We start from the raw sequence: 27,059 nt of genomic DNA, 5'->3' as shown, positions 1-27,059 counted from the left end.
CATTCACTGCACTCGTTCTTGCATCATTTTTGCATTTTTTTATTAACTTTTTTTGTGAGCTATCATGGGGCTAAAGAAAGTGAGTGTAAAGGACAGTGCTGAGTAGAAGAAGAGAATAATGTTGATAGAAGCAAGAATAGAAAAACATGAGCGTGGTGTACGAGTGATTGAACTGGCAAGGCTGTACGACTGCAATACATCTATAACTTGTATCATCCTTAAACAAAAGGATGCCATCAAAAGTGCAAATTCAGCGAAAGGAACTACGATTCTGTCCCAATTAAAGACAAATATCCATGAAGAAATGGAGAAGCTTCTGGTGGTGTGGATGAAAGAGAAAGAGCTGGCAGAAGATACAGTGATGGAGACTAATATGCGAAAAGGCATGTACTATTTATGGCAACTTGAAGAAGAAAGAACCATCAACATCAAAAGAGACAGCAGAAGATACGTTTAAGGCAAGTCACGGCTGGTTTGAAAATTTCAAGAGATCTGGCATCCACTCTGGTGAGGCATGGTGAAGCTGCGAGTGATGACGTTAAGGCAGCTGAAGAGTATATTGCACGTTTTGCTGCGCTTATTGCAAAGGAAGGCAACATCCCCCAACAAGTGTTCAACTGTGACGAAAAAGGATTGTTTTGGAAAAAAATGTCCCGGAGGACTATCATCACTGCAGAGGAGAAGAAGCTGCCAGGCCAAAAACCCATGAAAGACCATCTGACCCTTGCATTGTGTGCAAATGCTAGCAGTGACTGTAAGATAAAGCCAATGCTAGTGTATCATTCTGAAAATCCTCAAGCCTTTAAGACTCACAAGATTCTTAAAGACAAACTGCAGGTTATGTGGTGCACCAATTATAGGGCATGGGTTACGCGGTTTTTTTTTTTTTTTCATTTTTCTGAAGCTGGAAACAGGGAGAGACAGTCAGACAGACTCCCGCATGCGCCCGACCGGGATCCACCCGGCACGCCCACCAGGGGCGACGCTCTGCCCACCAGGGGGCGATGCTCTGCCCATCCTGGGCGTCGCCATGTTGCGACGAGAGCCACTCTAGCGCCTGAGGCAGAGGCCACAGAGCCATCCCCAGCGCCCGGGCCATCTTTGCTCCAATGGAGCCTTGGCTGCGGGAGGGGAAGAGAGAGACAGAGAGGAAAGCGCGGTGGAGGGGTGGAGAAGCAAATGGGCACTTCTCCTGTGTGCCCTGGCCGGGAATCGAACCCGGGTCCTCCGCACGCTAGGCCGACGCTCTACCGCTGAGCCAACCGGCCAGGGCCGGTTACGCGGTTTTTATTGAATGGGTAAATCTTGTCTTTGGTCTTGCAGTGAAAAAATATCTTCAAGAAAATAAACTCCCGGCCCTGGCCGGTTGGCTCAGTGGTAGAGCGTCGGCCTAGCGTGCGGAGGACCCGGGTTCGATTCCTGGCCAGGGCACACAGGAAAGGCGCCCATTTGCTTCTCCACCCCCCCCTCCTTCCTCTCTGTCTCTCTCTTCCCCTCCCACAGCCAGGGCTCCACTGGAGCGGAGGTGGCCCAGGCGCTGGGGATGGCTCTGTGGCCTCTGCCTCAGGCGCTGGAGTGGCTCTGGTCGCAACATGGCGACGCCACGATGGGCAGAGCATCGCCCCCTGGTGGGCAGAGCGTCGCCCCATGGTGGGCGTGCCGGGTGGATCCCGGTCGGGCACATGCGGGAGTCTGTCTGGCTGTCTCTCCCTGTTTCCAGCTTCAGAAAGATGAAAAAAAAAAAGAAAAGAAAATAAACTCCCGATGAAAGCATTACTAATCCTTGAAAATGCACCCACCCACCCACATGGTCTTGAAGATGACATTCTCGATGAGTTCAAATTCATGAAAGTCCTCTACCTCCCACCCAACATGACTTCAACCTTGCAACCTATGGATCAGGTCATTTCCAACTTTAAAAAGCTTTACACAAAGCACTTGTTCCACTGCTGCTTTGAGGTGACCAAGAATCTAATCCTTCAAGAGTTTTGGAAAGATCACTATAACATCATGATATGTTTACGCGTTATTGACTCGGCATGGCAAGAGATTACAAGAAGAACCTTCAACTTGGCATGGAAAATGTTATGGCCTGATGTTGCTGCAGACAGGGACTTCGAAGGATTCGAACCAGAGACCGAGACCGTGGTAGAAGCGTTGGAGGAGATTGTGTCCCTCAGAAAGTCGATGGGTCTGGAGGTAGATGAGGGTGACATAAACGAGCTTGTCAAGGAACATGAGGAGGAATTCTCAACTGAGGAGTTGAAGGAGCTACAGATGATGCAACATACGGAGCTTCTGCAAGAGATGAGTAGTGAGGAGGAGGTAGAGTCGGAGGAAGTGATTTCTACAAGTGAAATTAAAGACATGGCAATGTGGGAGAAGCTTTCAAGTTTCATTGAAAAGAAACACCCAGAAAAAGTTCCAACTGCTCTTGCTTCAGCACTTTTTAATGACATTTGTTTGTCACATTTCTGTAACATTTTAAAAGGCAGGAAAAAGCAAACCTCTTTGGATAAGATTTTTATTCAATGTCCTGCAAGTGAAAGTGCCGAAAGTACAGCCACCAAGGCAAAAACAGGTGATGATTAAATGAAAAATAAGTATGTTAAGCTTAGGTTAGGTTTAAAGTTAAGAAAGTGCATTTTTTCACAATTAAGTTTTTGTGCTTTCATTTTCAGTAAAGAAAGTACAGTTTTAGTTTTGTTTAAAGTAAAGAAAATGTTTTAGTTTACATTTAGTGTTAAGAAAGTGCAGTTTTAGTTTACGTGTCTACAGTGCCTGTATCCCTTCCTCCCTCCCTCCTGCTCCGCCCTTCACCTCCATTAGCCACACTCGTCTGTCTCCAAGGTAAGAATACAGTACTAAATAACACTTTTTTCTTTTATTTTATATATTTTGGTATGCATTGGTAAAGTATACATGTGTGTTTCTTAATTAAAATCATGTCTTTTTTCATAATTTAGGATGGTTTGGGGATGTTTCACAGGGCTGGAATGAGTTAAATCCATTTCAGTTATTTTAAATGGGAGAAATTTGTTTGATATATGAGTTGAATGACTTATGAGCTTAGTAACAGAATGAATTAAACTCGTATCTCAAGGTACCACTGTACTAGAAAAACTAGTATCAGAATAGGATTTCTCAAAAGCATTAAAGGAAACTAGAAAACAGTGTACTAACAATTTCAAAATTCTTTTTCAGGATAATAAATGACATTGCAAGATTCTTTAAAAAAATGTCAACCTAGAATTCTGTTCATTGAGACATCTGCAATGAAAATAAAAGGCATTTTTTAGAGACATAGACCCCAAAGTGTAAGGCCCCTTTCCATGCACTTTTCTCAGAAAGCTATGGAGAGTCATTACCAAAGCAAGGATATAAAACATGAGTAGACACTGGACACAGGAAATGGAATCACAACAAAAAGGAAAACAGGAATACCAAGTAAACGGAAAAACAAATTCTACAATGATAAGTATATAAGCAGGCCTATCAGTCAGTTTGGAGCAAGAAGGCTAGAAGCATTAGAATGAAGGACTTCTCTTCCCCACTTCCCCCACTATTTGCTCGGAAAGAAACAACATGCCTACGATCACAATAATGATTATGTCTGGAAGCATACAGAAAGTTGATGAAATCAGGCAAAAGAGAAAATAAATGAGGGGTAACATTAAAAAACTAATTGTCCAAAGTAGAAAATCAAAGATAATATGGCAATAACTTGAAAAAATTTAAGCATACACATGCTTAGACAAAGCAATTCTACTTTAGAAATCTAGGATACAAAATAGAGGTATGTAAAGATAGAGCCAGTGGTTGTAATATAAGCTTTTGGTGTACTGTCTATTTAAACTATGTTCCTGTATTAGTTCAGTTAAAAATGTTAAAAGATTGGCAAATGAACATCCATTTATGTTTTAGGTTAAAATATTTAATATATGTTACTTTAAATTGAATCCCTGGTTTAAAAGCCAACTTTTTTTTGATTAACAACAAACTACTGACAAGATGTGCTTCACATAAAATGGTTGAACTCCTGTGAATTAAATAGATCTTTGCTCAAACAGTCTCTCACGCCTACTGAAGATACCATTTGAGGCTGTATTCTTAAAGGGACCAAACACAAGTTCACAGAAAAAGAACTACTGAACTGTTAAGACAGGCAGGAAGCTGGGCTACTTATTTATTACCCTATGATCTAGTCTGCCAGTTATATTAAAAAAAAAAATCCTAAGCCTAGCTCTAGTATTTATCTATCAAATAAGAGAAATGATGCCCTACTTTTAAAAATTGAGGTTTTGCCTGACCAGGCAGTGGCGCAGTGGACAGAGTGTTGGACTGGGACGCAGAGGACCCAGGTTCAAAACCCTGAGGTCTCTAGCTTGAGCGCGGGCTCATCTGGTTTGAGCAAAGCTCACTGGCTTAAGCCCAAGGTTGCTGGCTTGAGCAAGGGGTCACTCGGTCTGCTGTAGCCCCATGGTCAAGGCACATATGAGAAAGCAATCAATGAACAACTAAGGAGCCACAACAAAGAATTGATGCTTCTCATCTCTCTCTCTCTCCCTTTCTGTCTATCCTTCTATCTCTGTCAAAAAAAAAAAAAAAAAAATTATTGAGGTTTTGATAAAGCCTTGACCCAAAGCACCAAACTTGCCCATTCAAATCCTGGAGGTTGCTGGCTCAAGCCAGAGGTTGCTAGTTCAATCCCTGATCAAGGCACGTATGAGAAGCAATCAAGAGATGCACAACTAGAGTGGAGCAATGAGTTGATGTCACCCACCAACAAAAATAAATAAAATAAAATAAAAATAAAAGACTGAATTTTTAATGAACACTCATTTATTTAAATATGAAGGAAAACAAAACATTCAGAGTTTAATGACAAAAGGGTAACATATCTTTACCTTCTCCGAGGAGACCTGCTCCTCCTTCTGGGAGACCTGCTGCGCCTGAGCGGGGAGCGAGACCTTCTCCTAACAGGAGATCTGCTTGCTCTTCTCCGGGCTGGAGACCACCTACTGATCGGGCTGGCATCTTTTGATCTCTCACGTCTACTGAGGATATCATCCCGAGGTCGTGTTCTTAAGGGGACCAAATACAAAGTAATAGAAAAATAAAATAAATCAAAATAAATGAATCCCTTCTACATGTGCTGAACATCTTAAGAAAAGACGTGCGATTACAGTGATTTTTAAAAATCCTTTTTTGTGCTTTTAGGTCTTACTCTAATTTTCTATCATTAATGTTTATAACTTTTGGAATAATGCAAAAATGTTATGGGAGAAAAAGTTCTCTTTCCAAAATGTTTGTTAGAAGAAAAATAACTTTAAAAATAAATGTTCACATTGCTTGTTTCAGCAGCACATATACTAAAATCGGAATGCTACAGAGAAGATTAACATGGCTCCAGCACAAGGATGACATGCAAATGTATGAAGCGCTCCATATTTAAATAAATAAAAATATGTTTACAATGTTAAAAAAAAAAGGGAATGCTAAACTAAAGACAGTAAACACAAATTAACACGTTTTGTAATGAAACAAATTGAAACGATTACAATCACATTTTAGTGTCATAGCCGTCACACACACACAAAAAAAGCCTATTTACTCTGGTCTCAGAGTTTGAATTATTACAACCATAATTACTATAACCATAATTCTTATGGTTAAAGCCACTGATTATAATTCCAGGTAAACAACTCAAAACTTCAACCAGAATGATCACATTCCATTTCCTAAATTTAAATACTGTTTTATTTCTAAATCTTGACATCTTTGCAAGTCTTATTTTTAATATTATCAATTACATATAACAGCATCTTACAATCAATGTTAACTTTAGAACAGAGGAAATTTGACAGTAACTTTCTAAAATGTAAATGCATGTAACCTTAAGACTCTGCAATTTCACTTCTGTGAATCTATTTTACAAAGAAACCTCACATATAATACACGGGGTTTTTGGCATACAATCATGAAAAACTGGAATCAACCCGAATTTTCATCAGTTTCAACAACAGAAATGACTAGATATATTACGGCACATCTACATTATGAAATGTTGCTGTTATAGCAGAGGTAGTGGAAGAGTAGAGAGGGAGAGAATTTACATTCTTCTGCATTATTTGAACTTCTAATTACTATTTCTTCTGTAATTAAAATAATTTAAAGACTAGGATCATTAAGAAATACTTTCCATAACATAAACAGTAACACTAACAACAGCCTCAATGCAGGAGTGTTAAAGGAGCAGGCCATTTCATTACAGTGTAACTTAGATTCAAGAGTATGTCTTAAAATAGAGCTCTTTAAAAAGAGCAGTCTTGCCTGACCAGGCAGTGGCACAGTGGATAGAGCGTCGGACTGCTATGCAGAGGACCCGGGTTATAGACCCTAAGGTCGCCAGCTTGAGTGCAGGCTCATCTGGCTAGAGCAAAGCTCACCAGCTTGGACCCACGGTCGCTGGCTCGAGCAAGGGGTTATTGGGTCTGCTGTAGCCCCACGGTCAAGGCACATATGAGAGAGCAATCAATGAACAACTAAGGTGTTGCAACAAAAAAAAACACTGATGATTGATGCTTCTCATCTCTCTCCGTTCCTGTCTGTCTGTCCCTATCTATCCCTCTCTCTGACTCTATCTGGAAAAAAAAAAAAAGAAAAGAAAAGAGCAGTCTTGCCTGACCAGGTGGATAGAGCGTCAACCTGGGACACTGAGGACCCAGGCTCAAAACTCCAAGGTTGCTGGCTTTAGTGCAGGCTCACCAGCTTGAGCGTCCCTAGTTTGAGCGTGGGATCAGACATGACCCCATGGTTGATGGCTTGAAACCCAAGGTTGCTGACTTGAGTAAGGGGTCACTGGCTCAGCTGGAGCCCCTGGTCAAGGCACAGATGAGAAAGCAATCAATGAACAACTAAAGGTGCCGCAACTACAAGTTGATGCTTCTCATCTCTCCCTTCCTCTCTGCCTGACCCTGCCCTATGTATCCTCTCCCTTTCTACCTCGCAAGAAAAAAAAAAAGTATTCTTGAAATTTCTTGAAAAATATAACAAATTCTAGTTTATAAGCATACACAGTAAATGTTAATATGCAAAAATAAATGGGCCAAGAATGCATATCCTTACACAGTCTAAGCCAACATTCTTTTAAGTGAAATTTGGCCAAAAATTTTACATGCTTAATTACTGACTAAAAATATTTAAAAATCTGTTTCTAAAGTTGTTTAGACTAAACAACTCCCATCCCATTCTACCAAAATGCCTTTTGTGCCTTAAACTACTTATTACTTCCATGATCCTAATAAATAGAACCAATCTAATTTTTTTTATAAATTAAGCCTGATAGTCACTCTACCTCATGAGAGAATCACAAGACTTTATGAGAAAAGAACTGACCAAATATATTATACAAATAAGAATTTTCTTGTTATTGGTAAAAAATAAAATCATTTCTTGTAATATTTGTCCTAAACTTCAGAGGTTTTTGCAACAAGTAGATTATAAGTAAATGAATTACTAACAAAAAATGTTTCTGTTTTCAATTTCATTGTATTTGGGGCAAAAAGAAATTATAGTTCCAATTTACGTTGTTAGAATTCAAAATCATGTCAATTCAAAAGATCACAATCCTTAAAATTGATGCCTTCTTTAAAGTTAAAAATTTCAGCCTACACTTCTCAATGAAGTGGTAACCCTCCCCCCCATAAAGGGGTATTTAGAGCTCTAGCTGCCAAAATACTTGGATTTTTTTTTTTTTTTTTTGTATTCTTCTGAAGCTGGAAATGGGGAGAGACAGTCAGACAGACTCCCGCATGCCCGACTGGGATCCACCCGGCACGCGAGGCTCTGCCCACCAGGGGGCGATGCTCTGCCCCTCCGGGGCGTTGCTCTGCCGCTACCAGAGCCACTCTAGCGCCTGGGGCAGAGGCCAAGGAGCCATCCCCAGCACCCAGGCCATCTTTGCTCCAATGGAGCCTTGGCTGCGGGAGGGGAAGAGAGAGACAGAGAGGAAGGGGGGGGGGGTGGAGAAGCAAATGAGCGCTTCTCCTATGTGCCCTGGCCGGAAATCGAACCCGGGTCCCCCACACACCAGGCTGACGCTCTACCGCTGAGCCAACTGGCCAGGGCAAAATACTTGGATTTAAAGGAATGAGTCTGCAAATTAGATACTGAATTAAAACATGAAAACAAAGCTGTTTCTTTCACCAAGCTCAGTATGTGTAAATCACCCATTATCAAAATATGCATTGACAAAATTACAAGTATTAATATACTTAGTGGAATGGAATATACTTAAAACTATAAAACTCATTACCACCTCATCTCTCATGTCTGCTAGTTCTAGTTTTTCCTTTAAAATCTGGTGCACTGTAGCCTGACCAGGCGGTGGTGCAGTGGATAGAGCGTCGAACTGGGATGCGGAAGGACCCAGGTTCGAGACCCCAGGGTTGCCAGCTTGAGCATGGGCTCATCTGGCTTGAGCAAAAAGCTCACTAGCATGGACCCAAGGTTACTGGCTCGAGCAGGGGGTTACTCAGTCTGCTGAAGGCCCATGGTCATGGCACATATGAGAAAGCAATCAATGAACAACTACGGTGTCGCAACGAAAAACTGATAATTGATGCTTCTCATCTCTCTCCGTTCCTGTCTGTCTGTCTCTATCTATCCCTCTATCTAACTCTCTCTCTGTCCCTGTAAAAAAAATTAAAATAAATAAATAGAATCTGGTGCACTGTAAAAAGCACAAACATTTTGAAAATGAGTTACCTTGGTGAAGAGAGTCGTCTCCTTTCTGGTTCTCTCCGTTTCCTTTCCAAGGACCGACTCTTGGCTCTTCTACCAGGAGACAGAGTTCGAGAAGGAGATTTGCTCTGCTTAGATCTTCTTTCATTTAAAAGTGGAGATCTACTTCTTCTTGATTTATCACGTTGTTTTGGAGACAAACTTCTTCTTTTAGGGCTACGACCAGGCCTTCTACTGGGTGACCTATTTTCTTTCCCAGAAGAAGCATCTTTAGAGGGAGATTTAATTGGCTTCTTTTCTTTATCAGTTTCAGACCGTTTTGATTTTCTCTCTTTGGACCGAGACCTTCTGTCTTTGGATTTTCCTAAGTCCACTGGGGATCTGGATTTTTTGCCTCGATCACGACTTCTACTTTCATTTATAATTGGGGATTTTTTCCTATCTTTTGACTTACTTTTATCTTCAATTTTAACCTTTTCATCAGTAGGAGATCTGGCCTTCCCAATTTTCTCTTGAGATCGCCTTCTTAGGGTAGGCGATTTTGATTTTCTTGCTTGATCTTGAGACTTGCTTCTTTTGGATGGGCTTTTAGACTTTTTCCTCTCCTTTGATTTGCTCCTAGTTGTTTTCTCTTTAACTATTTCAACACCTCCCTTACTTTTCTTTTTATCAGACCTATGTCTAGTCCGTTCTTTGGATCTGCTTTTACTTCGCTTTTTTGTACTATTTTTATTGTCCGTAAGTTCAAGTTTCCCCTTTATCGTTGCAGATCTAGTACTAGACCTATTTCCATTTCTTGCCTTTTCATGAATTTCCCCTTCTTCTTCAGAGCCAGATTCATAACCTTGTAATATAAGCCCCATCCCCGACTGGACCTTTCCTTCCATTAACTCATTATCAAGTTCAGCTTTAATCAAGGCTCTCTGTTTTTCCAAGTCTTCCAGCAAAGCTAAATCATCAAGTTTAGTTCTTTTTGCTGGAGACACACCTTCTTTGTCAGAAGCATCAACAACCTCTTTTCTTTTGTGTTTCTTATGTTTATGCTTATGTTTATGTTTTTTATCCTTGTCTTCTTCGGAGGAATGTTTATGTTTCTTATGTTTACTTCTGTGTTTATGTTTCTTTTTTTTGTGACGACTGTGCTTATTTTGAGATTGGTCTTCTGATACTTCTCCATTTTCTTCATTTACACTCTTTTCAGAATTATCTGCATCTTCCATCCTATAAATATATCAAATATATTTTAAAACCATATCATTTATCAAGCATTCAGTATCATAACAAAATAAAAATGATAAAATATATCTCAATGTAATACATAAGATATTTGTATAACAGCTTCAGACATTTATTTCAACAGTATATGGTAAGAATTGAGTTGAAATAGTGACAACTTTACTGTTTCAATTGGTTGAACTTAAATGCCAAAAGTATTAGAGGAAATACATAGTGATGAGGTTAAAACAGTTACACTTAACAGAAAAAAGAAATCCAAGCCAGGTAAAATATTATTAGTATTGATTTAAACAGTCACTCAGTAACTTGAATTTCAAACCAGCATTCCCCACACAGACTTAACACCAAAGGAATTCCCCATTCTCTCTGAAACACATGGATATATACTGGAAGACTAACCTCTTTCTCCACTTGAACTTCAGAAGCACACTTTTTTTTTTAACTCTCTAGGGCCAATATTGAGCCACACCCCAAATAAGCACTCCATCATGTGCACTGGTGGCTGATACTGATAGTAGAAAAACATTTGCAAGGGTTAAAACTTTAAAGTAAACTAACCAGAAGAAAGGACTCTTGGCCTGCAGCAGCTACTGAGCAATCCTGTAGTTGAAGCACACCAAAGGGTCTTTTACAGGTCAACAATAATCCAAAATCAGTCATTTTACATGGTCCAACCCAGTATTTGTTCAGTGAGCTATTTAGTCTAAGTTTCAAATGAGAGATCAGTTTCAAAAAAAAAAAAATACATTCATATTAATAGGTGGCTTTTGTGCTTTACTGTTTGGGCTATGCTGAGTTAAAGAGTTTATGATTCTAAATTATCCTCCTAAATCCTTGCTATTCAGTATTGCTAGATTAAACATAGGCCACAACACCAATATTTAATTTTACCCTTAAAAGCTATTTCACGCTAAATCCTCACTTCCTAGAATGAGACTAAAACCAGACTTTAATTTACCTGAATTCTGGCCATCACACTATTTTTGGAGGAAAATATGAATTATTTTGTCAAAACCCATCGAACACTCCTGTCCTTTTATTAAGTCTATTATTTACGCCATATACTACAAAACAGTTCCTTGCAAGAATAATTCTATTAATGCAATCTCTCTTAACATTTTTTACAATCACCTACTAAATGTAGACATTAAAAACAAAGATGTACAAGACCAATACCTGCCTTCCACAAGAAAATTATAGTTCAGTGGAAAAGAAAGTGTAATGATAATGATATGAATAAGGACATTATGGGAACACTGAAGGATCACCCAAAATTATTTTGAAAATGGTCAAGGGAAGTATCTTGTAAGAGAATACAGAAAAATCCAAGCTATTTGTTAAGCAGAAACTTTGGGTGGAAATAAGAAATGTTTATAGGGAAGGTACATGAAGTGAAAGTAATACTGTAACACTGTCCTAGAGAATGAGTAAAACATTAACCAGAATGGAAAAGAGGTATTTTACCAGGAATACAGCAACAAAAGTTATAGTTATATATAGCAAGCTGTAAGCAGACAGTGTTGCCAGGGCATCACATTTGTGGAAGAAAGGGGTCTAATGAAGGTTAAGATCTTAGTGGGCCAGTTCCAGGTGATATATATAGTATGAGATTTTGGGAATGAGGGGTTCAGGAGTTACAGGCCCACTGGAGTCATAAGCCCAGGAACTGCAAGGTAGAGTTGTTGGATGGGTTGTTTGTAATGACACCGCCATATGGCAGGGGTTGGAAAAGAGCCTGGCCCTCCAGCCAGTCTGTGTTCAATAAAAGACACACTGAAGGTATGTTTGAGAAGGTTTTAGTTGACAATGAGGGGTGTACAGAATATGTAGAACCTAACTACCACATGGCAAGAACTTTGATTTTTTTAGGTGTCAAATTGCCAATCTCCATTTCTGGTACTATAGACTGTGGGAAGAAAAAAGTATTAAAAGAGAGCTGCTGAGGAAGCTGTGTCTTCTGGTGAGTCAGGTTTTAATTTAAGCCTTCTTCTTTCTCAAGGGTTGAAAGACAGGATAAATATAGTAGTGTTCTCTGGACCATCAAATGTTCTCAAAAGACTTGGGAAAAGAAAGTATAATATTGCCTGACCAGGCCGTGACAGTGAATAGAGTGTCGGACTGGGATGTGGAGGACCCAGATTCAAGACCCTGAGGTCACCAGCTTGAGCGTGGGCTTATCTGGTTTGAGCAAGGCTCACCAGCTTGAGCTTAAGGTTGCTGGCTTGAGCAAGGGGTCACTCAGTATGCTAACCCCCAGTCAAGGCACATATGAGAAAGCTAATCAATGAACAACTAAGGTGCCGCAATGAAGAATTGACGCTTCTCATCTCTCTCCCTTCCTGTCTCTGTCCCTATCTATCCCTCTATCTGACTCTCTCTGTCTCTGTCACACACACAAAAAAAGTATAATATCTTTGTGTTAAAAAACAAACAAATACAACATGGCTCAATTGTGAAAAGAGAAAAATCACAGATTTAAGTCGAAGACAGGCTACACCCTTATATAGGAAACTCTTCCCCAGAAATATCCTGTCCTACAATCCAGAAGGTGAATGAAGTGTATGAATCTTTACTCACAGGGAGAAATGGAGGTAGGTATGGAGAACCTTTTTAAAGGTTGAGAATGGCCTGTTCTGTGGTGGCACAGTGGATAAAGCATCACCTGGAGCACTGGGGTTACTGGTTCAAAATCGCAGGCTTGCCCAGTCAAGGCACATAACGAGAAGCAACTAAGGGTTGATGCTTCCCACTTTTCCTCTCCAATTTCTCCCTCCCTCCCTCCCTCTCTCTCTCTCTCTTTCTCTCTGCCCCCCTCTAAAAAATTCAGGTCAGGAAGACTCTCTAAGTAACCTTAAGAAAAAGAACAGTTGGGTGGTTAAGCAGTCTCCAGAGCCAGACTACTTGGGTGCAAATCCTGGGTTCAACTTACTAGTTGTGTGGCCTTAAGCAAGTTTAAGATATCTTTGATCTGTAGGTACCTCACGTATAAAAGTGGAAAAAATATAAAAATAATAGCATCTACATCAAAGCACATTGTGAGGCTTGCACAGGGCAATAGATGTTACTAAGGCTTACAACAATGCTTAACACAAACCAAGTGCCCAAAAAGTAAACTGCTATTATTGTTCAGACACTGGATAAATATAATTACTCATCATGACAGTGGAGCTGGTAGGGCTGATGCTAAGAATGTTATTTTAAGGAATACTATAAAAGATTATGTATTATAGATAGTCAAACTGCCTTATGAAAATGCTGCCTCCAACATGGCACACCTAGCATAACCTTAGGCAAGCAACCTGAGGCAAGTTCTGTGGCTCAGTTCCCTCAATTGTAAAAACTGGGTTAATAATAGTGTTGATAAGTCAGAGGTTTGTCCCATCAATGAGTTCACATAAAGTGCTCCAGAAATACTGTTTCTCTATGTCTCTATGACAGACAAGACAGTTAAGATTCAAGAGGGTTTAAGGAACTTGCCTAAGGTCACACATATAACCCAGCTAGCGAGAAGGCCAATATTACATTCCAAACTGGTCAAGAGCTCTTTCATTTGAGCAAGATGTTTTTAAAGTGACAGAACTTATTACTACTCCACATGACACTTGATTATTGCTTCCTATCTCCTTTAATGAAAACCAAAATCCTTTACAAGGCCTCTTACCAATATGCCTAATCTTGACATTCTGAACCTACTACTTTCCTCTCACACTCATCCCACTTCAGCTACACTGCTCCCCTTGAACAGGCAAACTTCAGGGTCTCAGTACTTGTACTTACTGCTTCCTCTGTCTGGAATGCTTTCCCCATTTGTATACATCATTGGTTTCTTTGCCAACCTCAATTCTTTGTGTGCAAATTATACCTTCTCGGTCAATTTTTCTTAACCAATTCATTTTAATTGCAACCCCCACCCTAATAAACACATATTCCATCTCTTAATTTTCCTCCAAAATAACTGCCACCACCTGATATAATTCTCATCTGTTGCTCCCTATAACATGAACCCTAGGAGCAGAATTAGTTCGCTGCTCTATCCCTAACACCTAGAAGATTACCTAAACCAGTGGCTGGCAAACCACAGCTCCTGAGCCACATGCGGCTTTAGATTGAGGACGTTTTTAGCAAAGGCCAGTTTAGGAGTACCCTAATTAAGTTAATAACAATGTACTTACCTATATATATAGTTTAAGTTTAAAAAATTTGGCTCTCAAAAGAAATTTCAATCATTGTCCTGTGGATATTTGGCTCTGTTGACTAATGAGTTTGCCGACCACAGACCTAACCTATAGTAGGAACTCAGTAAGTATTTGTTCTACAATTAAATGATTTATATAGATTAACATAAAACCTGTATTAACTACAGCACAGAGGGTTTATACTGGCTGAACTAGACACTCTCACGTCTTGACAGGAAACTGCTTTTCTGCGCAGCTGTATCTCCAGTGTACCACACAGTGCACACACCCATTTCTTGAATGTAATACTACAAATGATTTAATCACCTCCCTCCCCAAGGAAAAGGCTGCTCTTAGAACACTTTTCTAAGGCTTTCTATAATTTACAACCTTCTAAGAAGTTTCATTCCAAATTCTTAAGAATTTACCAAAAGATTATCTACCTCCTAAAGCTTCTGAGAATCAGGATCTACATCATAATTGTTATTTCAGAGTCATTCCCATGAATGACCCCAGTTTCTACTATAATTTAAGGAATGCTACCTCAAGAAATGACTAGGTTATTGATAAAAATGCTAAAACACCTTAAGGTCAGCAAGGTTAACCTCAATAATCCTCAAGGTCTGCCACACTGGATTCAGGCATAGAACAAACAGACTTCCCTCTTCAGTTGGATCTTTAAGGCAAATTTCATAAACAACTGAAGTCTGACTAGATAAATCAGGAAAACTTGAACTCAGCGAGTCAACGGCCTAACATATTACATGTAATGAACTTGCTAAGGCAGCTAATTTAGGTTCAACATTGTCAACTTTCTTCTGAAGCTCTAAAGATGTTTCTTGTTAAACACGATAGAATCATCACAAGAAGGAAGAGTACAGTAAGTAAGATATTCTGAGAGATAGAGACCACACTTTTATTACAGTATATTGTTGTAATTGTTCTACTTTATTATTAGTTATAATTGTCAATCTCAATTTTATCATAAATATGTATATACAAGAAAAAACAGTACAGGTATACCTTGGAAATATTGCAGGTTTGGTTCCACATGACTGAAATAAAGTGAATATTACAATAAAGCAAGCCACAAAAATATTTTGGTTTCCCAGTGCATATAAAAGTTATGTTTACACTATATTTTAGTCTATTAATTGTGCAATAGCACTGTCTAAAAAAGTAAATTCCTCAATTAAAAAATACATACTGTATTGCTAAAAATGCTAACCATCAAATGAACTTTTACAATAGTAACATCAAAGATCACTGATCATAGATCACCATAAGATAACAACACTAAAGTTTGAAAGTGTGTGAAAATTACCAAAATGTGACACAGACACAAAATGAGCAAATACTGTTGGAAAAGGGGCACTAATAGACTTGCTCGAGGCAGTTACTACAAACCTTCAACTTGGAAAATGCAGTATCTGTGAAGTACAATTAAGTAAGGGACGTCTGTATATATAGAATTTGGAACTATTCACGGTTTCAGGAATCCACTGGGGGTCTTGGAATGTATTCCCTGTAAAAAAGGGTGACTACACATTTAGCAGATGTATGTCTATACCAACCTGGTCTACAACAGCTTTGTCAATAAATACTGATTGAGAACTGATTACTATTCCTCAAATCACATTATTTGGAAACAAAGTTGAGGTAAAAGTGCAGGCAATATGGGAAGTGTTTTACAGTATTTATTCATATCTTTTGTCAAATGCAATGTAGTAGTTTCACCTTTCAAACAACACAGGTCCTGGAGCTTCTGGCACAATGAAAATAACCAAGAACAATTTTAAAATAAAATGACCAGATGCCAACCCGATTGTTACTTTAACTTCCTCTTTCACTTATTTTTTTTTGTAAAGAATATTCTTTTTTGACATGGGGGGGCAATTTATGCTTTGGAGATAGAATGGAGAGCAAAGTGAATGCTATTGCTTCTTTATGAGGGAAGTAATTAAGCCCATTTTCTAACAAGTTAAACTACTTTTATACAGAACTAATGGAGATTAAAAAAGTGAGAATGAATCCAAAAATCCAAAAGACCAATTACTCTCTCTTTTTTTTTATTTTATTTTAGTGAGAAGAGGGGAGACAGAGAGACTCCAGCATGCACCCTGACCAAGATCCACTTGGGATCCACCCTGCAAGCCAAATAGGGGGCGATGCTCTGCCCTTCTGGCGCCCTTGCTCTATTGCAACCTGAGTCATTTTAGCACCAGAGGCGGAGGCCATGAAGCCACCCTCAGCATCCCCCAGCCAACTCGCTCTAATTGAGCTGTGGCTGCAGGAGGGAAGAAAAGAAAGAGAGAAGCCAGAGAGAAGCAAGGGGGAGAAGGGTGGAGAAGCAGAGGCCACTTCTCCTGTGTTCCCCGACTGGGAATTGAACCTGGGACATCCACACGCCTGGCCGATGCTCTACCATGGAGCCTAACAACTAGGGCCAAAGACCAACTACTCTTAAAAAGAACTCCTTGACCCACAACTTTTCCAAATCAGGTTTGGAATTATGTTTCAAAGAATTAGAACTCTCACATCAAAAAATTTTATCTTTTTGGGACACTGGTAATAAGTAAAAATGACTTCAAACCTTAAAGCCTATTTTTAAAAGGAGCCACAATGTATAGCAGTAGACCAACCACACAATAGATAGAAGCTGGGTACTAGAACCAGACTGACTGCCTGGGTTTAAATCTTGGGTCTGTCATTTAGTATGACCTTAAGCAAGTTAACTTAATTTTTCTGTGCCTCAGTATCATCATCCCTAAAACACAGGCAGTAACAGTATCTACTGCCATAGGGTTGTTATAAAAGATTAAATGAGTTAATATCTCTTCAGTGCTTTGAGCAGTAGTACCTGGTGAGTACAAATGAGTCAATGTGTATAAGAAATGTAAATGTTTAAAATCATTCAAAAGGCTGAGCTAGCTAATGAGACCATGAAATGTAAAAGCCACTAAAAAGCCTTCAGAAAACTTAAATTCGCCTTTTATATTTATTTTTCTAAATGTTTTACTTTGAATAAGTTCTATATAAACTATTCACTGTCCACTAAAGAACCGTTTAGACACTAAAGTATATCCAGCATTCGTTATGAGCAGCATACATAGTGCTTGCTTCCATAACAAACTGTTATTTTCAAATTATTGAAAATGGAACACATACAGACCAAATATTCCATTTATACCGGGTGTTCTGTAGGGGAGGGAAGGTAGAGTTAAAGCCTATCTCAGTGTCACTCATATTACAGAGACCTAAATAATTTATTGTTATTAAATCTAGTATTTGAATATGTACACAAAACACTCCTCAAAATAAATCTAAACTGTCCCTGAAATCACACAGAATTATGAATGTACATAATACTACAAGACTTTAAACATTACTAGAATAATCAGATGATTAGTCTAAGATTTGTATTATACTGTCATAAATATGGTGTTACACTGTGAAGTCGAGGAAAAACAAATAGAAGCAGAGTGTAGTTAAGATTTTAGAATCCATTTGCTCTCTTATAAGTGAAATTATGAAGATAACAAAGCAGCTTTCAAAAGTCCTTACTGAAAAACTTCACTAGCTGAATAAAGCAAATGATTGAGGAGTCCAATTGGTTGAAGAGCAATGAAGTGTTGGGCCATCTGTTGGCAAAGGGTTTCCCTATCGCTCAATCCCAAATTGCTGGGAGACATCTAACCTTTTTCCTAAAATGTCTGGAAACAAATCAGATAATGCTGATGCAAAAAACAGTTGACGTACGAATACTGTCTAAAAATCCATGTTCTTGTTTGAGTTTTCCTAGCATAAACACAAAAAGCAAAATACTGATTTCAGTTAAGCAATGGTTAGCCTCTGCAACAAATACAAGTATGTTCTCACCTGGCCGCATCGGTTCCTATATTAGCTGAATTATAAACAAAGTCCTCAGGTTTGGAAGGAGCTAACAATTTCCACTACTTCTTCCACTGGTAATCTGAAAGGGGCGTTATAAACTCAGGCCAAAAATGCCAGGCCTCAAAATCCAGGACTTGGTCTTACTTTGTCACACGTTTACAAGTTGGCAAATATACAGTGTGTCCGTAAAGTCATGGTGCACTTTTGATCGGTCACAGGAAAGTAACAAAAGATGATAGAAATGTGAAATCTGCACCAAATAAAAGGAAAACCTTCCCAGTTTCTGTAGGATGATGTGGCAGCATGTGTGCATGCACAGATGATGACGTAACACCGTGTATACAGCAGAGCAGCCCACGGCCATGCCAGTCGAGATGTGGACCGTACAGAGGAAAGTTCAGTGTGTTCTGTGGCTCGCTAAATTCGAATCCATGACCAAAGTGCAACATGAATATCGGCGCGTTTATAACGAAGCACCACCACATAGGAATAACATTACTTGGTGGGATAAGCAGTTGAAGGAAACCGGAAGTTTGGTGGAGAAACCCGTTCTGGTAGGCCATCAGTCAGTGACAAGTCTGTAGAGGCTATACGGGATAGCTACCTAAGGAGCCCTAAAATATGTGCGTGAGCCCACATCAAACCGCACTGAATAGTATGAAACTGGGAGAGTTTTCCTTTTATTTGGTACAGATTTCACATTTCTATCGTCTTTTGTTGCTTTCCTGTGTCCCGTCAAAAGTGCACCATGACTTTACGGACACACTGTACTGCCCATACGCTGGGGAAGGGGGGGACGATGACGGCGGACGGACATAGGGCGGATGGTAGAACAGAGTACAAGGGTGGGGAGATAAAGTGCATAAACTACAATTCTGGGATGGTCAAAGAGGTGACCCCAGCACCCCTTCTCCTCTCCGCTCTCCAGTTCTAAAGCGGACAACAGCGGCAGGAGTACGGGGGTACCGGTAGCACGCGGAAGGAAGAAAAGTCTTAGGGCTTGCCCCGGTGCCGCACTGCTCCTTGGATACCTCACACCGATGCTGCGCAGCGCCAGGCCGGCGAGATCCGCTCGATCAGGGAGGGGAAGGAAGAGGAAGGCGCGACCGCACTGTCGCGACAGCCGCCTAGCGCACAGGACCTGTAGAGGCCGCTCGCGCCGATGCCTCCCAGGGCAATGACGAGCCGCAGGCCGCTGCCGCCTCCGACCCAACAGACGCGGCCTCGGGGAGAATAAGAAGCTCGCAGGCCGCCCGCCCGCGCCCCACGCCTCCCGCCCCACAACGTATGGAGCCGGGAAAGATAAAGTTTGACTCTCGCCGTTTAGGCCTGAACTTTCCCGCCCGGCCGTGCAAGTCTCCACCGTTTGCCACTCGGCAGTCCCCAGGGCTCCGGCCTTTCGTACCACTCAGAGAGAGTACTTACTCGGGCTGTTCCCGCAGAGACGGAGCCTCCGCGGCGGCCATCTTGAACTTCCTGACTCCTCGGTGGCGGCGGCGGCGGCGGCGGCGGCTGCCCGGACGGTGGAGGCTAGTGGAAGTGGAGGAAGAGGGAGCAGTGCGGCCGCGCATGTGCTAACCACGAAGGGTACCGTGGAGCTGAGTCCGCTGTAAGAATCAGGATATAAAAGTGCGTCCGGGGACAGAGCGAACGAGCGTGATGACGCAACTTCCCGGGACGGAGAGACGTGAGGTGCAGTAGGCGGTGCCTGCCGAGGGTTAGGGCAAAGATATTTAGACTTGCGCTCTAGTTATGTTGGAACAAAACATTCACGTCTTTGGACCTGCTGGGAAGGGATGCTAAAGGAGTGGGGTATCAATATTCTGTGTGCGGTTCCGAAAACTGGTTTCACCGCGCGGCTCAAAAGCTGAGTTCTCAAGCGAGGGCAAACAGGATGATTTTGCTTCTGGGCTGCATTGAAAGCAGAGGGAAAGTTTGTGGAAAGGCATATTGCGAATATTGGAAAGGTAGAGCTGCACTTAGAACGTAAATGTATTTTAATATGTAACCATTATTAATACATTTACTTGAAACTTGAACTTTGTTTCAATTTTTTGTTAAAACCAGGGGAAACGATTCAGGAGTCATTAGGTTTGCTGGTTCTGTAAATTGAATTTTTAAGTCATATTTTTAGTAAGATGATGTGATTTATGTGTTTCTGTAATAATAGACCACAATAATGGGACTAAACGAAATACTGTATGAGAAAACATTTACTGACTCTTGGAGAGCTTTCAGGATCACGTAGAACTATCCCCCCCCCCCTCAAAAAAATAAAAACTATCGTTCTCCATACTCTGGAACCTGAAACAGGGTGACCATCACTTTCATTCTTGTAATCAACTGAGGCTGGGTTTGTCCTGCAAATTTGAGCTCAGAATATATGGGTTTCTTATATAGCTTGATTTTCAGAGAATAAAGTTATTGTACAAATATTCTTGCAAAATAGGTACCTTGTTGGCTAATTCCCAAAAGCGTTAAAATGTTAAGCATTTTCCCCCCATGAATTCTATTTGTTGTATTGGAACAGGGAGAAACAGACGTCCTGCCACACAATCAAGAAGCCAAATTAAGGAGTCTTTAATTAAAGCTGGCTGTGACTGCATGGAGACTGAAACCTTTCAAATCGTGGCAGTGAAAACAGTTTGGGGCTAGCTTTTAAAGACAAAATTATGTACTGATTGAGGATTGGGGAGGAGAGGAAGCATAGCAGTAAAACAAAGCAGTGAAACAAGCTCTCTTACAATGTTTATCTATAAGGTTAATTCAGGGAGAAACATTCTGAGAACACCTGCAACCTTGCAAAGCTAGCCCAAGGCCACAGTCCAGGAGACCAGCCTCAAGGCCAGGAATAGGGAGTCTTTAGAAAAAGTAAGTTCTGCTAAAGGTTTCTTTGTTTTAGAGAAAGTAAGTTCTGCTAAGAGTTATTCATGCTAAGGGCCTTTCTTTTCTATATTTCATATTAATATGGAGCACTAAATTAATCTTTGGGTAATTATTGATCTTAGTGGATTCCCCACTCACATTGTAGCATTTATTTATATAGTCATTAATTATATTGTTTCTTCATGAAGAATTTCTCTAACAATCAGGTTCAAGTATAATAACTTGGACAACTTCTTTTAAAGGAAAAAGTTTTTTTTCAGAAATATGTTAAAAAGATATATATAAATATATAGTTCTACCATATATTTATGACTTAATCGTGTGTTGGGATTTCAGAGTTCTGTTTCTACCTCTAGATTCTCATCCCTATACTATATCTTTTCAAAAGTATTACCAATTGTATATACAGTTCATTGTATTATCTGTTCCCACTGTCCTGGAGGCAAGGCCATGTGTCATTTTGTCAAGAATAGCTCAAATATGTTATTAAAGTAACAAAAGAGCCTGACCAGGCAGTAGTGCAGTGGATAGAGCATCAGACTGGAATGCCAAGGACCCAGGTTCAAGACCCCGAGGTCACCAACTTGAGCATGGGCTCATCTGGTTTGAGCAAATCTCACCAGCTTGGACCCAAGGTCGCTGGCTCGAGCAAGGGGTTACTCAGTCTGCTGAAGGCCCACAGTCAAGGCACATATGAGAAAGCAATCAATGAACAACTAAGGTCTCGCAAAGAAAAACTGATCATTGATGCTTCTCATCTCTACGTTCCTGTCTGTCCCTGTCTATCCCTCTCTCTGACTCTTTCTTTGTCCCTTTAAAAAATAACAAAAGATAGCAAATTATTTTTAAATTTAAAAATTAGATGATGATAGTGTATGTAGTACAAACCTATTACAGATCTTTTCTTGGAATTAAGTGCAAACTTATTAGGGATCTCATCTTGGATATAAAATAGAATAATATACTTTAAGGCAAAAGAAGTCTAGCAAACTGGTGTGAAGAGGTAAGGTAACATGCTTGTGATGTCTCAGTTCCTAAGTGTCAAGCCAAGATTGGAACTGAAATCTCACTCCCAAGTCTGTGCTCTTTCCTTCTTACCATGCAGCTTCCCACAGAAATGTCATTTGCTTAGGATCTTCTTACTGAGCACCTATTCACACGGTTCTTTTATATTCCATGTGTTTTGAGTAAAAGGAATAAAAAGATCACTAGATCTACCTTATTTTCTCACAGTCCAGCGGCTACAGTCTATAAGGTATTTTTCCCCACCAAGGAAGAAGGAAGGTGTAGCCACGAAGTGTGGATAAGCAAAGCTTTATTTAGTACAGCACATCCCGCCCGACGAGGTTCTCTGTTTCGGGGGACAGGGGCCAGAGAAGTTGCATGGAGGAAACCTTGTGGGAGAAATTAAAGGCTTGTTAGAAATTAAAGGCTAATATGCCGTGGCAAAAATTCATTGGCTGGCAGACAGTCGCTCTTTTCCAAAGTACTCCTGGGAAGTTTCTTTTGGTGCGCGTGGGTGTGGGCGGTTCCAGCCAAAGTTCCTGGGTCTGGTTTCTCACGTGACCTTTCATTGCCCACCGACCTCACATTCCAACCTTTTATGTTAGATAGGGGCACCGCTATTTGTCTAGCTACTTCCTGCTGGTTAGGGGCGCCATGGGGAGCGGAGGTTGGAAGGTGACGGCTTTGAGGGAAGTTGCAAGGAACATCTGTTTGATCGTGACTCAAGAAAATTCGCGGATGTGGTCCTGTAAGAATTTTAAAAAGAGGAGCAAATATGAGTAATATGCTGATAATTAGAAGAGGATTTAGGATAGGGGCAGCCAGGTGAGGATGGGTGGCTGCTGCCAGAAGTTAAGCGGGTTGTAGGAGGAGAGATTCTTGCTCAGTTTTTGTCGTAGACGGTTGAGGAGATTGATGCTTTCTTCCATCAGGCCGGTCTCATTGAACAACATTGCTCCCTGCTTTAGCTCACTATGGTGGCAGGTTTCCAGTGGGAGGGACAGGAGCAACAGGAGGGTCTGCAGGGCCCAACCTTTTGGTGAGCCAGAGACGGGTAGGGCTCAGTGGTTCTGACTGCCAGCGGACCTGCATGGGGGCAAGCTTGAGGCAAGAGACATGGTTAGAAATGAGGGTAGTATTGATTATGGGGGAGCCCTGGGTAGTGAGGAAGATGTTGTCAGATGCATTGTGGCTTTGATACTTTGTAGAATGTCCCGACCCAGGAGGGATACAGGGCATGATGGTGTAACTAAGAACGAGTGTGAAAAGGAGATTCTGTCCAAACTGCATGTCAGGGGTGGCATGTGAAGGAGAAAAGGGGTCCCATCCACTCCCATAACTGAGAGTTGTGAAGAAACTAGAGGTCCAGAGTGTGATAGGAAAACAGAGAAGGTATCCCCCATGTCCACAAGAAATGAGATGGACTTACCCGCTAGTTGCAGCATTACTCTGGGTACGGTGAAGGTGATGGGGGGGTGTCTCTGAGACCAGGCCATGTCAGTTGTCCATGAGGCCTAGCAGTTCAAGCGGTGGGCCTGCCTGGCTGGCTTGGCCTCCCGTTTGGGTGGCTTGTCCTCCACATAGAGGCACTAAGGATGAGTCTGTTGCCCGAAGGGGGCAATCACTCCACCAGTGACTGGGCTGCTTGCAGTCAGGGCAGGGCTTAGTGGGCAGGGGCACTGTTGGGACCAGTGACCCTGCTTGCCACATTTAAAGCAAGCTTCTGATGGGGTTCCTCTTTGCAGCCCGGACTTGGGTCGGGCACCTCCTATGCCTTGCTCCTGTTGCTCTGCCAGCATCAGGGCTGCCACAAGAGCCTGGATTTGGAGTTACCTTCTGCTGCATGTGGGTCTGGTAAACAGCCTTGGCCTTTTTCTACTTAGCCATGATCATTAAAAACTTTAAATGACATGTTCACAGGTTTTGGATAGGGGTTTGGGGGTTGAGAATAAGAGGAGGGGGTCTCCTGGGGAGCTTGGCACCCAGATCCAGCCAGAAGCACTGGAGCCAGAGGCAGGACAGGGCCAGGCCTTCCTGCAAGAAGATGGGAGTTGAGCTGCGGGGTCAGGAGCCCTGCAAACCAGCATGAGAGCCAATGCCTGGTGGAGTAGGGCCTGACAGGGGAGGGGCTTAAGAACACATTAGAGAAGGGGGCCCCTGGCCAGCCGGGAAGGGGGCTTCCTGGAGGGAAGAGACCTGAGTGGAAGAGATCCGGAAGAGGTCCACAGAGGGACCAGAGAGGGGTCCCGAGGGAGGGGTGCCCCTGGGGGTCAGGCAGGATGGGGAGAGAGTTCCTCAAGAGGGTAGGTGAAGGAGAAAAAATCGGGAGTGGAGGTTTCTCTGGCCAAAAAGGGCCTTCACTGTGTAGCAGGCGGCAGAGATTAGGACGGGAGCACTGACCTCACACAGTCTTTCTTTTTTACTTTTTTTTTTCTAGCGAAAGAGAGAGAGAGAGAGACCAACAGGTAGAAAAGGACAATCAGGAAGGGAGAGAGATGAGCAGCATGAACTCATAGTTGTGGCACTTTAGTTGTTCATTGATTGCTTGCTTATATATTCCTTGATTGGGAGGCTCAAGCTGAGCCAGTGACCCCTTGTTCAAGCCAGCAACCCTTGGGCTCAAGCCAGTGACCATGGGGTCATGTCTATGATCCCATGCTCAAGTCAGTGACCCTGCACTCAAGCTGGATGAGCCTGCGCTCAAGCTGGTGACCTTGGGGTTCAAACCTGGGTCCTCAGTGTCCCAGGCCACCACTCTATTCACTGCACCACCGCCTGCTCTGGCTGCAATCTCTTTCTTGTTTCTGATTAGTGAAAAGCTCATAAGCCTATGTGGGTTTCCTGAACCATAGTATCTCCCCTGGTCCCCTTCAGCTCTGTGATTCTTTGCAGTTTGTATAATATGAAGATTTAAGTATGCTGAGTATGGGAAGAATAGATGGGGAAAGTAGGTGCTAAGGATGTTCAGGTTTGAAACCAGATTATGACTGCTAAAGTTTAGACTTGGACAAATCATTCAAGTTTTTTTTTTTTTTTTAATAATTTTATTTTTTTAATGGGGTGACATCAATAAATCAGGATACATATAATCAAAGATAACAAGTCCAGGTTATCTTGTCGTTCAATTATGTTGCATACCCACCACCCAAAGTCAGATTGTCCTCTGTCACCTATCTTGTTTTCTTTGTGCCCCTCCCCACCCCCTTTCCCTCTCCCTTTCCCCCCTCCCCCCTGTAACCACCACACTCTTATCAATGTCTCTTAGTTTCACTTTTATGTCCCACCTACGTATAGAATAATGCAGTTCCTGGTTTTTTCTGACTTACTTATTTCGCTTCGTATCATGTTATCAAGATCCCACCATTTTGCTGTAAATGTTTCGATGTCATTTCTTATGGCTGAGTAGTATTCCATAGTGTATATGTGCCACATCTTCTTTATCCAGTCATCTATTGATGGGATTTTTGGTTGTTTCCATGTCCTGGCCAAGTTTTTGGTTTTTTTAAGAGCACAGTAAAAATAAAGTTTCATAAAATGATTCTGGCAAAATACTTCAATTAAAAATTTCTCACCAAATGAGATTGCAAAGTACTTCTAATATGGAGTATACACTAGGAAGGGGATTTGTCAAAAGCTCATCCAGACCTGCCTAGATGGCCAGAAAGGTGAACAGATGGGTCCTATAGCATATTAAGCCTGAAACATCACTGGAGGCAAAAATTACAAAAATGAAGCTTAGTGTACTTCAGGCACATCAATGAGAAGGCAAGATCCTTTGGAAAAGACAATACAGTAATGCTGGAGAAATAGAAAGCAGGAAAAGAAATAAACCAAATATGAGATGGAATGATTCCATACAGAAGCCACTGAACATTTGTGAACATCACACAAAGTGGACAGTAGTGGGAACCAAGTGAACTGTACATAACAGACACACCCGCACACACATATGTTGCTGTTGTAGTTTTAGAAGAATGGGTTTTTTAAGCTAGTTAAAGCAAACATCTAGTTATTACTTTAATCATTCAGCAACAGTTTATTAAGCAACAAACTTACTCTCAACTTTTTCATTTTCCAACTTTAATCTCAACTGTTCATTCTTCCTGCTCTTTCTCCGTCAGTTCTGTTACTTCAGCAGCGGAACGCTGTGAGACTAAGCGCCATTTCTTAGGAAATCCGGCAGAGAGGTATCTGAAACATTGACCTCGCTCCCGCTAAATCCCTGGAGGGGCGGGGCCTGGGCGAGCGCGCTCTTCCCCTGGGCCGGCCCAGGGAGTCATGTGCGTGCGTGCGTGCGTGCGCCTGAGGAGGGGTGGGCGGACCCGGGGACTGAGGCTCTCCTCAATTTCTGTTTGTTCCCGCCCTGAGGTTGGGAGTCTAAGCTGAGCTCTCCGTTTCAGGTCAGTGCGTTCGCGCTCGCGTCGCTCCTCCGAGTTGTCTGCCCGGTCCTGCGAGCCAGCTCTCTTCAGCCGGTCAACCTCGGCACTGCTGTTGGCGATTACAGTCCACGCAGTTTTCCGGAGCTGCCCGGCCTGCCCGCCAGCGTGCTAAGCAAGGAGAGCGCCTGGCGTCCCGGTCACACTGTGAAGTCCCCGCATTCAATGACGTAGATAGAGCTTTGGTCTGACCGAGAAGACCGGGAAAGCGAAGCGCCTGGTGCGCCACGGCCATGCCCCAAACAATACCGAACAAGTTTTACTGGTCCGGAAACGAGATTCTGGGGACAAGCATGCATTTTTGAACACTTCGACTTTTTTTTTTTTTTTGCCATCTTGCTTATTTTTAAGTATTATTACTTTCATATGAGACACACATTCCAGAAATAGTTTGAAAATGCCTTTGAATTATGTTCCGTGGAAAAGGATTATTAAACTAAGAAACACTGGTTATCAACCAATTACATTGGCAAATCTCTTAATAGGCTTGTTATAACGTAGGCTGAAACAAAAATGAGGAAAACTGGTCTGTGGAGAGTCCTCAGATGTCTAAAGTCTTTTGAATAATACTTCAGCTTTTATTTGGTTTAAATCAAAACTTGGAATTTGTAGCAGTTTGGGAAGACACTGGGCTAAGTTTTTCCTTTATACAAAACAAGCTTCCCCTTTGTTTCATCAAAAT

The 27,059-nt window shown here is 41.6% G+C and overlaps 1 protein-coding gene and 1 non-coding gene across 9 annotated transcripts in view; one reads left to right on the top strand and one right to left on the bottom strand.

Annotated features, from left to right (window-relative positions):
- The window catches only part of PRP4K (pre-mRNA processing factor kinase PRP4K), a 47,289-nt gene extending 27,263 nt beyond the window's left edge, over positions 1-20,026 (bottom strand). For all 8 annotated transcript variants that reach the window (XR_010730395.1, XR_010730397.1, XR_010730398.1 and 5 more), the window contains exons 1-3: positions 19,476-20,026; positions 8,770-9,966; positions 4,908-5,084 (exon numbers count right to left, since the gene is read on the bottom strand). Coding sequence is in view for 1 of the 8 variants with exons in the window: in XM_066268390.1 (XP_066124487.1) it covers positions 4,908-5,084; positions 8,770-9,966; positions 19,476-19,621 (1,520 nt within the window). In the remaining 7 variants the exon portion in view is untranslated. The remainder of the gene's footprint in view (positions 1-4,907; positions 5,085-8,769; positions 9,967-19,475) is intronic.
- On the top strand, positions 5,349-5,455 carry LOC136332707 (U6 spliceosomal RNA). Its single transcript, XR_010730868.1, has one exon. It is a non-coding gene; the product is annotated as a U6 spliceosomal RNA (small nuclear RNA).
- Positions 20,027-27,059: the final 7,033 nt, after the last annotated feature.

The sequence above is a fragment of the Saccopteryx bilineata genome, chromosome 3 (assembly GCF_036850765.1).
Source record: "Saccopteryx bilineata isolate mSacBil1 chromosome 3, mSacBil1_pri_phased_curated, whole genome shotgun sequence".
NCBI classification, from domain to species: Eukaryota; Metazoa; Chordata; class Mammalia; order Chiroptera; family Emballonuridae; genus Saccopteryx; species Saccopteryx bilineata.
The sequence above is the reverse complement of the archived record's forward strand: the minus strand, read 5'-3'. Positions and strand labels throughout refer to the sequence as shown.